The 14,920-nt window shown below is 42.6% G+C and overlaps 1 protein-coding gene across 1 annotated transcript in view; it reads right to left on the reverse strand.

Moving 5' to 3' along the window:
- Positions 1–359: 359 nt before the first annotated feature.
- The window catches only part of LOC139419808 (peripheral-type benzodiazepine receptor-associated protein 1-like), a 193,532-nt gene continuing 178,971 nt past the window's right edge, over positions 360–14,920 (reverse strand). Inside the window, exons 26-31 of the mRNA XM_071169793.1 lie at positions 12,674–12,742; positions 10,633–10,680; positions 5,399–5,511; positions 5,086–5,157; positions 4,561–4,689; positions 360–2,067 (exon numbers count right to left, since the gene is read on the reverse strand). Coding sequence (XP_071025894.1) covers positions 1,138–2,067; positions 4,561–4,689; positions 5,086–5,157; positions 5,399–5,511; positions 10,633–10,680; positions 12,674–12,742 — 1,361 coding nt within the window. The 3' untranslated portion in view covers positions 360–1,137. The remainder of the gene's footprint in view (positions 2,068–4,560; positions 4,690–5,085; positions 5,158–5,398; positions 5,512–10,632; positions 10,681–12,673; positions 12,743–14,920) is intronic.

Below are 14,920 nucleotides of genomic sequence, written 5' to 3' on the forward strand. Positions count from 1 at the left end.
CCTCTCCAAGCCCGTCCTCTCAGTTTAAACTGACAGTGGTTGGAGCGTAGCCTGGACATGATGCATGGGCCTCTCCAAGCCCGTCCTCTCAGTTTAAACTGACAGTGGTTGGAGCGTAACCTGGACATGGGGCCTCTCCAAGCCCGTCCTCTCAGTTTAAACTGACAGTGGTTGGAGCATAGCCTGGACATGATGCATGGGCCTCTCCAAGCCCGTCCTCTCAGTTTAAACTGACAGTGGTTGGAGCGTAACCTGGACATGATGCATGGGGCCTCTCCAAGCCCGTCCTCTCAGTTTAAACTGACAGTGGTTGGAGCGCAGCCTGGACATGATGCATGGGCCTCTCCAAGCCCGTCCTCTCAGTTTAAACTGACAGTGGTTGGAGCGTAACCTGGACATGATGCATGGGGCCTCTCCAAGCCCGTCCTCTCAGTTTAAACTGACAGTGGTTGGAGCGTAGCCTGGACATGATGCATGGGCCTCTCCAAGCCCGTCCTCTCAGTTTAAACTGACAGTGGTTGGAACGTAGCCTGGACATGATGCATGGGGCCTCTCCAAGCCAACGATGGAGAGTCTAAATGAAAGTCTAGAGCACCATTTTTAACATCAGTATCTGATCAAATCCTTCCAGATAATACTGCCAGATGAAGGTGAAGGAGAAACCCCTCACAGATTGGACTACTAAAGGTTATCATAGAATCAGTGGGTATTCAGAGGACGTCTGTAAGCACAGAACAGGTTAAGAGCTGAAATACTTCAACGTGCTCATTAACACGCGCTCAATTGATGCCATCACGTCTTATATATCTGAAATGTCTCCCTATTCCCAAAGTAGTGCACTAAATAGGGAATAGGGTGCTATAGTAGTGCACTATATAGGAAATAGGGTGCTATAGTAGTGCACTATATAGGGAATAGGGTGCCATTTCAGATACACACAAAATACGCTCCACATATTGCCAGCTGGTCTAATAGTATTATATCGAAGAGGTGTATTCAGCTGTATAATATCTTAGTGTATCCACAGTTACTGAATATTACAACTAAACTAACAGCATAGTTCAAGACAACCAAGACTGATAATGATATAAAACTGTTTTCAACAAAAACTGCAATGAGTGCTAAATGTCCCGAGTTTCAATCCTTCTTGCTGGATCCCAGCTTCTTGAAAAGCTTCTTCCCTTTGGAGAACAAGCTTTTATTTTTCTTGCCTGGTGGGGAGACGTCTGTCTGGGGGGGGCTTTCTGCTGGGACGTGGGGCGGAGAGGTGCTGAGGCTGGCTTGCCTTGGGGTTGGGACAGGGTCCATGGAGGAGGGTTTCATCATGGCTGCTGCTGCGGACGGATCCAGGTGTTGGTGGTCTGTGTGGACTGGGCCGGTCAGCCCTGTGTGGAGGGGTGGATGTGTGTGGACTGGGCCAGTCAGCCCTGTGTGGAGGGGTGGATGTGTGTGGACTGGGCCGGTCAGCCCTGTGTGGAGGGGTGGATGTGTGTGGACTGGGCCAGTCAGCCCTGTGTGGAGGGGTGGATGTGTGTGGACTGGGCCGGTCAGCCCTGTGTGGAGGGGTGGATGTGTGTGGGCTGGGCCGGTCAGCCCTGTGTGGAGGGGTGGATGTGTGTGGACTGGGCCAGTCAGCCCTGTGTGGAGGGGTGGATGTGTGTGGACTGGGCCAGTCAGCCCTGTGTGGAGGGGTGGATGTGTGTGGACTGGGCCAGTCAGCCCTGTGTGGAGGGGTGGATGTGTGTGGACTGGGCCAGTCAGCCCTGTGTGGAGGGGTGGATGTGAGTGGACTGGGCCAGTCAGCCCTGTGTGGAGGGGTGGATGTGTGTGGGCTGGGCCAGTCAGCCCTGTGTGGAGGGGTGGATGTGTGTGGACTGGGCCAGTCAGCCCTGTGTGGAGGGGTGGATGTGTGTGGACTGGGCCAGTCAGCCCTGTGTGGAGGGGTGGATGTGTGTGGGCTGGGCCAGTCAGCCCTGTGTGGAGGGGTGGATGTGTGTGGGCTGGGCCAGTCAGCCCTGTGTGGAGGGGTGGATGTGGAACCTCCTCTGGGAATGTGCTCAGGTTCACCTTGTGGAGAGAAACCATGGAAACAGAGTATACGAGTATAAGAATGCAACAGTTCTTTATTCTTAAAGTATTGAGGCTTCTACTAAACCTGTCGATCAACTAAAACTGTTAAGTAACATACTATCAACAACAAACTTACTAAGAGTCAGTTATGTCAATTGTACATGAACTGATTGAACACGTAACAGAGGGAAACATTTAACTGTAAATAGTTGGCTAAAGCTAAAAAAATATATATAAAAAAAATCAGGGCCTCTAAATCATCTGGGAAGCCAAGGGATATAAATCATCTGGGAAGCCAAGGGATATAAATCATCTGGGAAGCCAAGGGATATAAATCATCTGGGAAGCCAAGGGATATAAATCATCTGGGAAGCCAAGGGATATAAATCATCTGGGAAGCCAAGGGATATAAATCATCTGGGAAGCCAAGGGATATAAATCATCTGGGAAGCCAAGGGATATAAATCATCTGAGAAGCCAAGGGATATAAATCATCTGGGAAGCCAAGGGATATAAATCATCTGGGAAGCCAAGGGATATAAATCATCTGGGAAGCCAAGGGATATAAATCATCAGGGAAGCCAAGGGATATAAATCATCTGGGAAGCCAAGGGATATAAATCATCTGGGAAGCCAAGGGATATAAATCATCTGGGAAGCCAAGGGATATAAATCATCAGGGAAGCCAAGGGATATACATCATCTGGGAAGCCAAGGGATATAAATCATCTGGGAAGCCAAGGGATATAAATCATCTGGGAAGCCAAGGGATATAAATCATCTGGGAAGCCAAGGGATATAAATCATCTGGGAAGCCAAGGGATATAAATCATCTGGGAAGCCAAGGGATATAAATCATCTGGGAAGCCAAGGGATATAAATCATCTGGGAAGCCAAGGGATATAAATCATCTGGGAAGCCAAGGGATATAAATCATCAGGGAAGCCAAGGGATATAAATCATCTGGGAAGCCAAGGGATTTAAATCATCAGGGAAGCCAAGGGATATAAATCACCAGGGAAGCCATGGGATATAAATCATCAGGGAAGCCAAGGGATATAAATCACCAGGGAAGCCATGGGATATAAATCACCAGGGAAGCCATGGGATATAAATCATCTGGGAAGCCAAGGGATTTAAATCATCAGGGAAGCCAAGGGATATAAATCACCAGGGAAGCCATGGGATATAAATCATCAGGGAAGCCAAGGGATATAAATCACCAGGGAAGCCATGGGATATAAATCACCAGGGAAGCCATGGGATATAAATCATCAGGGAAGCCAAGGAATATAAATCACCAGGGAAGCCAAGGGATGTAAATCACCAGGGAAGCCAAGGGATATACATCACCAGGGAAGCCAAGGGATATAAATCACCAGGGAAGCCAAGGGATATAAATCATCTGGGAAGCCAAGGGATATAAATCATCAGGGAAGCCATGGGATATAAATAATCTGGGAAGCCAAGGGATATAAATCATCAGGGAAGCCAAGGGATACAGGAGAACGGTTGGGTGGGGTGAGCAGAGAATGCCCAGTTGGTCTGAAATCTCAGCTCGTCACCCTGGGTCTGATCTTGTGAACATGGACAGGAGGCTACACATCTGAGGAGACTAGTACTGGTAAGGTAAGAATGAGGATGAACAGCAGCACAGGATGGAGGAAGTAGGAAGCACTAGTTACTAACACTCAGCTGGGAGGGTGTGATCCCCCTCAGAGACACTCACGCTTTAAGTCTTAAAGTGCACAGTTCGTTTTTGCTTCTTCAAAAGGCCATGCAGGAAACAGAAGGAGAAAATAAAATGTAAAAACAGAAATGATAGAGACTTAACCAAAAGAGTAAGACATAAGGTGACAGGGATATGACAACAACAACAAAAAAAGGGGACATATAAATTATATTTCTTAAAATGGTCGGCATAGAAATATTGTCAGTGTTCTGCAACATCAAATGGTCAGCAGGATACCACCTTGCATCCCCACTGCTGGTTTGCCTCTGAAGCTAAGCAGGGTTGTCCCTAGATGGTACCAGATGATGCTGGAAGTGGTGTTGGAGGGCAAGTAGGAGGCATTCTTTCCTCTGGTCTAAAATGTAATTATAATATCCCAATTCCCCAGGGCAGTGATTGGGGATGTTAAACGGGTCTCCTGACTCTCTGTGGTCACTAAACATCCCAAGGCACTTATTGTAAGAGTAGGGGTGTCCTGGCTAAATTCCCAATATGGCCACCTAACCATCCCCAGCTTCCAATTGGCTTATTCATCCCCCCTGTAACTATTCCCCAGGTAATTTCTGTAAATGAGAACGTGTTCTCAGTCAAATTACCTGGTGAAATAAATGCTGTGTGGGAGTTCCACATTCCCCCCCCCCCCCCCCCCCCAAAAGAAAGATTAGAACTTCTTTCCCGTCAGGCTTTGAGAGGCAACGGGCTACAAACGTTTTGGCTACAAGGCCGTCATACGCGTCCACACAGTGTGCTGACCGTACCTGCGATTCTGTCCTGAGCTCGGCTACAGACGGAGGCTGGGAGTCAAATGGTGGAGCTTTCCCAGCAGCCTCTGGGGCAGCCTGTAGGAAGTTAGACGGGACCAGGCCTTTGTGTCCGTTCAGGTCACCCTGGAAACGACGCACATTAGACACCCACATCACACATGTATAACCTTTGACCTTAGGCAATCAAAAAAGACAGTCCGCGAGCATGTCTGTCCATCACCTACACCTGTATTAATACTTCAACAACAACAACAACGTCCTCGTCATTCACATGGTCACGTTTTTAAGGTGTTAAAACAGTTTTTAAAAAATTACAGCCTTCTCAGAGTGTTTGTTTGCACACCTGAGATAGAGAGAGAGAGACACAGAGAGAGAGAGACAGAGAGAGACAGAGAGAGAGAGACACAGAGAGAGAGACACAGAGAGAGAGAGACACAGAGAGAGAGAGACACACAGGGAGACACAGAGACACATAGACAGAGACAGATAGACAGATAGACAGATACCAGGTACACTTACATAGAAGAACCCATCATCGTCCATGTCACCAAACACATAGATGATATCCCCGGCACCAAAGGTCAGCTCAACCTGCAGATGGCCATAGAGAAGACCATGATAACAATAGGACTTTATCTTTCCCAAAATGGAATAACATCAACTGGTAAGGCCTGATTGGTATGAGACTTTTTTCCATTGTCCAGTACAGACAATAGAACATTAGAGCTCCAACTTGACTGTCTAGTGAATCGGAAACACGTCTTTTTACGGTCTGTTTTTAATATAGAACTATAACACAAGCCTTCGTTACAGGGAACAGCATGACGCTCACCTCAATGTCAGCGTTGGGAGAACTCTCTCGAGGGTCGTAATCAAAGATGGCCTTCATCCTGCGAGCACCGGTGTCCACCGGGTTGGCCGTGGCGACATCAGATTGGCTGGGATCTGTCAATCAAACACAGAAATACAGAGTCAGATTTCTGACCCATTTTTTGAGTGGAACATCTTGTTCATTTTAATTTCCATGCAGTTACTAGTAACTCATGCAGCACACAATCACCGGGAGAACCGAGAGTACAAGATGAACAACAGCAGAGGCTGGCTTTGAGGATGTTTTTGGACCTTTTCTTTGCAGGCCTTCAGGATGGCGAGGGTCACATAAAAGAGTCAAACCAGTTTGGTCTGTTTTTACTCAGTTTGGTCTGTTTTCACTCAGTTCAGTCTGAGTGAATACAACAGTTGGAGACTTAACCATGAAATGCTTTCTTAAGAGTCCTTCCCAGATCAATGTGGAGCTATATACAGGGAGTACCAGATAAATGTGGAGCTATATACAGGGAGTACCAGATCAATGTGGAGCTATATACAGGAAGTACCAGTACCAGATCAATGTGGAGCTATATACAGGGAGTACCAGATCAATGTGGAGCTATATACAGGGAGTACCAGATCATTGTGCAGCTTTATACAGAGAGTACCAGATAAATGTGGAGCTATATACAGGGAGTACCAGATCAATGTGGAGCTATATACAGGAAGTACCAGATCAATGTGGAGCTATATACAGGAAGTACCAGATCAATGTGGAGCTATATACAGGAAGTACCAGATCAATGTGGAGCTATATACAGGGAGTACCAGATCAATATGGAGCTATATACAGGAAGTACCAGATCAATGTGGAGCTATATACAGGAAGTACCAGATCAATGTGGAGCTATATACAGGAAGTACCAGATCAATGTGGAGCTATATACAGGAAGTACCAGATCAATGTGGAGCTATATACAGGAAGTACCAGATCAATGTGGAGCTATATACAGGAAGTACCAGATCAATGTGGAGCTATATACAGGAAGTACCAGATCAATGTGGCGCTATATACAGGAAGTACCAGATCAATGTGGAGCTATATACAGGAAGTACCAGATCAATGTGGAGCTATATACAGGGAGAACCAGTACCTGATCAATTTGAAGCTATATACAGGGAGTACCAGATCAATGTGGAGCTATATACAGGAAGTACCAGTACCAGAACAATGTGGAGCTATATTTTTTATTACATTTTTTTACCTTTATTTAACTAGGCAAGTCAGTTAAGAACAAATTCTTATTTACAATGACGGCCTAGGAACAGTGGGTTAACTGCCTGTTCAGGGGCAGAACGACAGATTTGTACCTTGTCAGAACTTGCAACCTTCCAATTACTAGTCCAACACTCTAACCACTAGGCTACCCTGCCGCCCCGATACACAGGGAGTATCATATCAATGTGGAGATATATACAGGGAGTATCATATCAATGTGGAGCTATATACAGGAAGTACCAGTACCAGATCAATGTGAAGCTATATACAGGGAGTACCAGTACCAGATCAATGTGGAGCTATATACAGGGAGTACCAGTACCAGATCAATGTGGAGCTATATACAGGGAGTACCAGTACCAGATCAATGTGAAGCTATATACAGGAAGTACCAGTACCAGATCAATATGGAGATATATACAGGGAGTACCAGATCAATGTGGAGCTATATACAGGAAGTACCAGTACCAGATCAATGTGGAGCTATATACAGGAAGTACCAGTACCAGATCAATGTGGAGCTATATACAGGAAATACCAGTACCAGATAAATGTGGAGCTATATACAGGGAGTACCAGTACCAGATCAATGTGAAGCTATATACAGGAAGTACCAGTACCAGATCAATGTGGCGCTATATACAGGTTAGTACCAGATCAATGTGGAGCTATATACAAGGAGTACCAGATCAATGTGGAGCTATATACTGGGAGTACCAGATCAATGTGGAGCTATATACAGGGAGTACCAGTACCAGATCAATGTGAAGCTATTTAAAGGGAGTTCCAGATCAATGTGGAGCTATATACAGGGAGTACCAGTACCAGATCAATGTGAAGCTATATACAGGAAGTACCAGTACCAGATCAATATGGAGATATATACAGGGAGTACCAGTTCCAGATCAATGTGGAGCTATATACAGGAAGTACCAGTACCAGATCAATGTGAAGCTATATACAGGGAGTACCAGTACCAGATCAATGTGGAGCTATATACAGGGAGTACCAGTACCAGATCAATGTGGAGCTATATACAGGGAGTACCAGTACCAGATCAATGTGAAGCTATATACAGGAAGTACCAGTACCAGATCAATGTGGCGCTATATACAGGTTAGTACCAGATCAATGTGGAGCTATATACAAGGAGTACCAGATCAATGTGGAGCTATATACAGGAAGTACCAGATCAATGTGGAGCTATATACAGGAAGTACCAGATCAATGTGGAGCTATATACAGGAAGTACCAGATCAATGTGGAGCTATATACAGGGAGTACCAGATCAATGTGGAGCTATATACAGGAAGTACCAGATCAATGTGGAGCTATATACAGGAAGTACCAGATCAATGTGGAGCTATATACAGGAAGTACCAGATCAATGTGGAGCTATATACAGGAAGTACCAGATCAATGTGGAGCTATATACAGGAAGTACCAGATCAATGTGGAGCTATATACAGGAAATACCAGATCAGTGTGGAGTTATATACAGGAAGTACCAGATCAATGTGGAGCTATATACAGGAAGTACCAGATCAATGTGGAGCTATATACAGGAACTACCAGATCAATGTGGCGCTATATACAGGAAGTACCAGATCAATGTGGAGCTATATACAGGAAGTACCAGATCAATGTGGAGCTATATACAGGAAGTACCAGATCAGTGTGGAGCTATATACAGGAAGTACCAGATCAGTGTGGAGCTATATACAGGAAGTACCAGATCAATGTGGAGCTATATACAGGGAGTACCAGTACCTGATCAATTTGAAGCTATATACAGGGAGTACCAGATCAATGTGGAGCTATATACAGGAAGTACCAGTACCAGATCAATGTGGAGCTATATTTTTTATTACATGTTTTTACCTTTATTTAACTAGGCAAGTCAGTTAAGAACAAATTCTTATTTACAATGACGGCCTAGGAACAGTGGGTTAACTGCCTGTTCAGGGGCAGAACGACAGATTTGTACCTTGTCAGAACTTGCAACCTTCCAATTACTAGTCCAACACTCTAACCACTAGGCTACCCTGCCGCCCCGATACACAGGGAGTATCATATCAATGTGGAGATATATACAGGGAGTATCATATCAATGTGGAGCTATATACAGGAAGTACCAGTACCAGATCAATGTGAAGCTATATACAGGGAGTACCAGTACCAGATCAATGTGGAGCTATATACAGGGAGTACCAGTACCAGATCAATGTGGAGCTATATACATTGAGTACCAGTACCAGATCAATGTGAAGCTATATACAGGAAGTACCAGTACCAGATCAATATGGAGATATATACAGGGAGTACCAGATCAATGTGGAGCTATATACAGGAAGTACCAGTACCAGATCAATGTGGAGCTATATTCAGGAAGTACCAGTACCAGATCAATGTGGAGCTATATACAGGAAGTACCAGTACCAGATAAATGTGGAGCTATATACAGGGAGTACCAGTACCAGATCAATGTGGAGCTATATACAGGGAGTATCAGATCAATATGGAGATATATACAGGGAGTACCAGATCAATGTGGAGCTATATACAGGGAGTACCAGATCAATGTGGAGCTATATACAGGGAGTACCAGTACCAGATCAATGTGAAGCTATTTAAAGGGAGTTCCAGATCAATGTGGAGCTATATACAGGGAGTACCAGTACCAGATCAATGTGAAGATATATACAGGAAGTACAAGTACCAGATCAATATGGAGATATATACAGGGAGTACCAGTACCAGATCAATGTGGAGCTATATACAGGAAGTACCAGTACCAGATCAATGTGAAGCTATATACAGGGAGTACCAGTACCAGATCAATGTGGAGCTATATACAGGGAGTACCAGTACCAGATCAATGTGGAGCTATATACAGGGAGTACCAGTACCAGATCAATATGGAGATATATACAGGGAGTACCAGATCAATGTGGAGCTATATACAGGAAGTACCAGTACCAGATCAATGTGGAGTTATATACAGGGAGTACCAGATCAATGTGGAGCTATATACAGGGAGTACCAGATCAATGTGGAGCTATATACAGGGAGTACCAGTACCAAATCAATGTGCAGCTATATACAGGGAGTATCTGATCAATGTGGAGATTTGAGGTAGATATGTACATGAAGGCAGGGTAAAGTGACTAGACATCAGGATAGATAATAATAATAAAAACAGATTAGCAGCAGTATATGATGAGTTTAAAAGTGTGTTGTGTGTGTGTGCATATGTAGTGTATGTGAAAGTGTAAGTGAGTATGTGTGCGTGTGTGTGCGTGTGTGCGTGTGTGTGTGTGTGTGTGTGTGTGTGTGTGTGTGTGTGTGTGTGTGTGTGTGTGTCACTATAACTGTCAGTGCAAAACAAGAAGAGACTTGAGAGTTCATGTGATGATGATGATGTCCCTTAGAACATTACATGACACAACATCAGGAGGAAGAGGACATCGTCATCACCAGCACTGTTATCAACAGGCAAGCAGACAGTCCTTGGTGGCAGCAGGATGAGGTTAATTCATATCAGCCCGTTAAGAATGACGCAAGTCAGAGACCGATTTAGAGAGGTCGCATGTTGATGATGTCAAGGGTATCTAGTATAACACATGCAGGTTTCCAGTGGAGACTTGAGAAGTTAGAGAAACGTCTAGAGAGCCAGTGTAACGTCTAGAGAGCCAGTGTAACGTCTAGAGAGCCAGTGTAACGTCTAGAGAGCCAGACGATGTCATGCGTATATTTTCTAATACATGCAGGTTTCCAGTGGACACTAGAGCAGGCAAGGGGGGGGGGGCGGCAGAGAGAAAGAGAGACAGAGAGACAGAGAGAGAGAGAGAGAGAGACAGAGAGAGAGAGAGAGAGAGAGAGAGAGAGACAGAGACAGAGACAGAGACAGAGACAGAGACAGAGAGAGAGACAGAGAGAGAGACAGAGAGAGAGAAACTAACGGATATGTTACAAACCTTGACTGGAGGAGTCTAAGCTATCTTCCCACAGCGCAGCAGCCTCCACTGGAAGAGCAGATGGGTATGGGAGTGAGGTTGGGTGGGGACAGAGGAGCAGGTTAAATGGAGCATTTCACCCTGGTCCTCCTGGTTCGGACACACTCAGTAGTACAATCAAACTAAATGTAGAAACCCAAGCCAACCCTAGAGAGAGCAGCCCGAGGCCAGATCTTATATTATACAGTCACACAGGAGACAGACATAAGGAGATCAGAGGGGATGCTGAAGGAAGGGGGAACTGCACTGAAACTAGGGCAATTTGTATATTCAAACGCTATAACCAGGAACTGCATCAATCTAAGTTTTAGGCCTCATACTTCCTTAGTCTAAGGAAGATCATTATAATGTTATAATATTGAATACTGTGAATCCACAGATCATTATAGTGATAATGTTATAATATTGAATACTGTGAATCCACAGATCATTATAGTGATAATGTTATAATATTGAATACTGTGAATCCACAGATCATTATAGTGATAATGTTATAATATTGAATACTGTGAATCCACAGATCATTATAGTGATAATGTTATAATATTGAATACTGTGAATCCACAGATCATTATAGTGATAATGTTATAATATTGAATACTGTGAATCCACAGATCATTATAATGTTGATGTTGAAGTGTGAATCCACAGATCATTATAGTGATAATGTTATAATATTGAATACTGTGAATCCACAGATCATTATAATGTTTTGGATATTGAATACTGTGAATCCATAGATCATTATAATGTTTTGGATATTGAATACTGTGAATCCACAGATCACTATAGTGATAATGTTATAATATTGAATACTGCGAATCAACAGATCATTATAATGTTTTGGATATTGAATACTGTGAATCCACAGATCATTATAGTGATAATGTTATAATATTGAATACTGTGAATCCACAGATCATTATAGTGATAATGTTATAATATTGAATACTGCGAATCCACAGATCATTATAGTGATAATGTTATAATATTGAATACTGTGAATCCACAGTTCATTATAAATGATGTTTTATATATTGAATACTGTGAATCCACAGATCATTATAGTGATAATGTTATAATATTGAATACTGTGAATCCACAGATCATGATAATGTTTTGGATATTGAACAGTGTGAATCCACAGATCATGATAATGTTTTGGATATTGAACAGTGTGAATCCACAGATCATGATAATGTTTTGGATATTGAACAGTGTGAATCCACAGATCATGATAATGTTTTGGATATTGAACAGTGTGAATCCACAGATCATTATAATGTTTTGAATATTGAACAGTGTGAATCCACAGATCATTATAATGTTTTGGATATTGAATAGTGTGAATCCACAGATCATTATAATGTTTTGGATATTGAACAGTGTGAACCCACAGGTCATTATAATGTTTTGGATATTGAACAGTGTGAACCCACAGGTCATTATAATGTTTTGGATATTGAACAGTGTGAATCCACAGGTCATTATAATGTTTTTGATATTGAATAGTGTGAATCCACAGATCATTATAATGTTTTTGATATTGAATAGTGTGAATCCACAGATCATTAAGATGTTTTGGATATTGAACAGTGTGAATCCACAGATCATTATAATGTTTTGGATATTGAATAGTGTGAATCCACAGATCATGATAATGTTTTGGATATTGAACAGTGTGAATCCACAGATCATTATAATGTTTTGGATATTGAACAGTGTGAATCCACAGATCATTAAGATGTTTTGGATATTGAACAGTGTGAATCCACAGATCATTAAGATGTTTTGGATATTGAACAGTGTGAATCCACAGATCATTATAATGTTTTGGATATTGAACAGTGTGAATCCACAGATCATTATAATGTTTTGGATATTGAACAGTGTGAATCCATAGATCATTATAATGTTTTGGATAGAGGGAAGTGGGAAAGAGGGAAGGAGAAAGGAGAGAGAGAGAGAGAGACAGCCAATCAGCAGCGACAGCGAGACACACCTTTCTTGGATCGTCTCGGTTTCGGCGGTGGGACAGGGCGACGCGGAAGCTGTGCATGTGAGCGAGTGCCTTTATGGAATAAAAAAAAAAAACGGAAAACCAAATTTGAAACCAAAAAGAAAAAACACAGACAGACAGACGGAGACGCCAGAACCATGAAGAAGCAGACCAGACAAGAGACAGAATGAGTTTGAAGCCTGTAAAAAGCCATTTTATAAACCAACCAATAGTAAATAACCAGCGAACAGAACACAGGAAGTGGAAGTGAAAGGGTTAAACCATCCGAAGAGATCCTTTTTGGGGTGGAAATAGAAGCATGAAATAGAGCCATTGTTTTGTCAGCTTTCTCTAGTTGGCTGGGTGGTTAATGCTGTGTGTGTGTGTGTGTTTTTGTGTGTGTGTTTGTGCACGTGTTTGGGTCCATAGCACTTAGCCACCCCCCCCCCCCCCCAACAGCTTATCCCACTAACTTATGCTTCTGGCAATTCTTTGAAATGAGTCACATGACATGGAGTCGACGAACAACCCATAAGCTCAAGCTAGGATGGTTATCCTAAAACAGTCAGCAAACAAACATCCAAGTGCAATTAAAGACGAACCATGAAAGCATACAAAGCAGCTCATAGGAGTGAGATTTCTTTGGTTTACTTTTTCATTTAATCAAATAGCACAAATCTTACTCAGGACATGAGTCATTTCACCCCCAAAACCAATTCTTTCTTTGGCCGCCTCTCCTTCCAGTTCTCTGCTGCCAATGACTGTAACGAACTACAAAAATCTCTGAAACTGGAAACACTTATCTCCCTCACTAGCTTTAAGCACCAACTGTCAGAGCAGCTCACAGATTACTGCACCTGTACATAGCCCATCTATAATTTAGCTCAAACAACTACCTCTTTCCCTACTGTATTTATTTTATTTGCACCCCATTATTTTTATTTCTACTTTGCACATTCTTCCACTTCAAATCTACCATTCCAGTGTTTTACTTGCTATATTGTATTTACTTCACCACCATGGCCTTTTTTTTGCCTTTACCTCCCTTATCTCACCTCATTTGCTCACATCGCATATAGACTTGTTTATACTGTATCATTGACTGTATGTTTGTTTTACTCCATGTGTAACTCTGTGTTGTTGTATGTGTCGAACTGCTTTGCTTTATCTTGGCCAGGTCGCAATTGTAAATGAGAACTTAATCTGAACTGGCCTACCTGGTTGAATAAAGGTGAATATATATATATATATATATTTAAAGTGAGAACTCATGAACAGCAAAGAGATCATGAGTTAAATGTGTTTTCCATTGATGCAGCTGTTGTTCTTTCACTTCGGAGGAATTCCTCCAACAACAAAAAAATACATTTTATATTTGAGATTCTTCAAAGTAGCCACCCCTTTGCCTTGATGACAGATTTGCACACTCTTGGAATTCTCTCAACCAGCTTCAGGCAGTCACCTGGAATGAATTTCAATTAACAGGTGTTCCTTGTTAAAAGTTAATTTGTGGAATTACTTTCCTTCTTAATGCGTTTGAGTCAATCAGTTGTGTTGTGACAAGGTAGGGGTAGTATACAGAATAGTCATATTATGGCAAGAACAGCTCAAATAAGGAAATAAAAATTACAGTCCATCATTACTTTAGGACATGAAGGTCAGTCAATACGGAACATTTGAAGAACTTTTAAAGTTTCTCCAAGTGCGATGAAACTGGCTCTCATGAGGAACGCCACAGGAAAGGAAGACCCAGAGTTACCTCTGCTGCAGAGGATAAGTTCATTAGAGTTACCAGCCTCAGAAATTGCAGCCCAAATAAATACTTCAGAGTTTAAGTAACAGACACATCTCAACATCAACTGTTCACCCCAGTATCTCTACTTGCACATCATCATCTGCACATCTAGCACTCCAGTGTTAATGCTAAATTGTAATTATTTTGCCTATATGGCCTATTTATTACCTTACCTCCCTACTCTTCTACACTTTTCTATTGTGTTATTGACTGTACGTTTGTTTATTCCATGTGTAACTCTGTGTTGTTGTTTTTGACGCACTGCTTTGCTTTATCTTGACCAGGTTGCAGTTGTAAATGAGAACTTGTTCTAAACTGGCCTACCTGGTTAAATAAAGGTGAAATAAAAACATACAAATCATCTGTTCAGAGGAGACTGCATGAATCAGGCCTTCATGGTCGAATTGCTGCAAAGAAACCACTACTAAAGCACATCAATAAGAAGAAGAGACTTG

This window comes from Oncorhynchus clarkii, chromosome 10 (genome assembly GCF_045791955.1).
Source record: "Oncorhynchus clarkii lewisi isolate Uvic-CL-2024 chromosome 10, UVic_Ocla_1.0, whole genome shotgun sequence".
Taxonomy (NCBI): domain Eukaryota; kingdom Metazoa; phylum Chordata; class Actinopteri; order Salmoniformes; family Salmonidae; genus Oncorhynchus; species Oncorhynchus clarkii.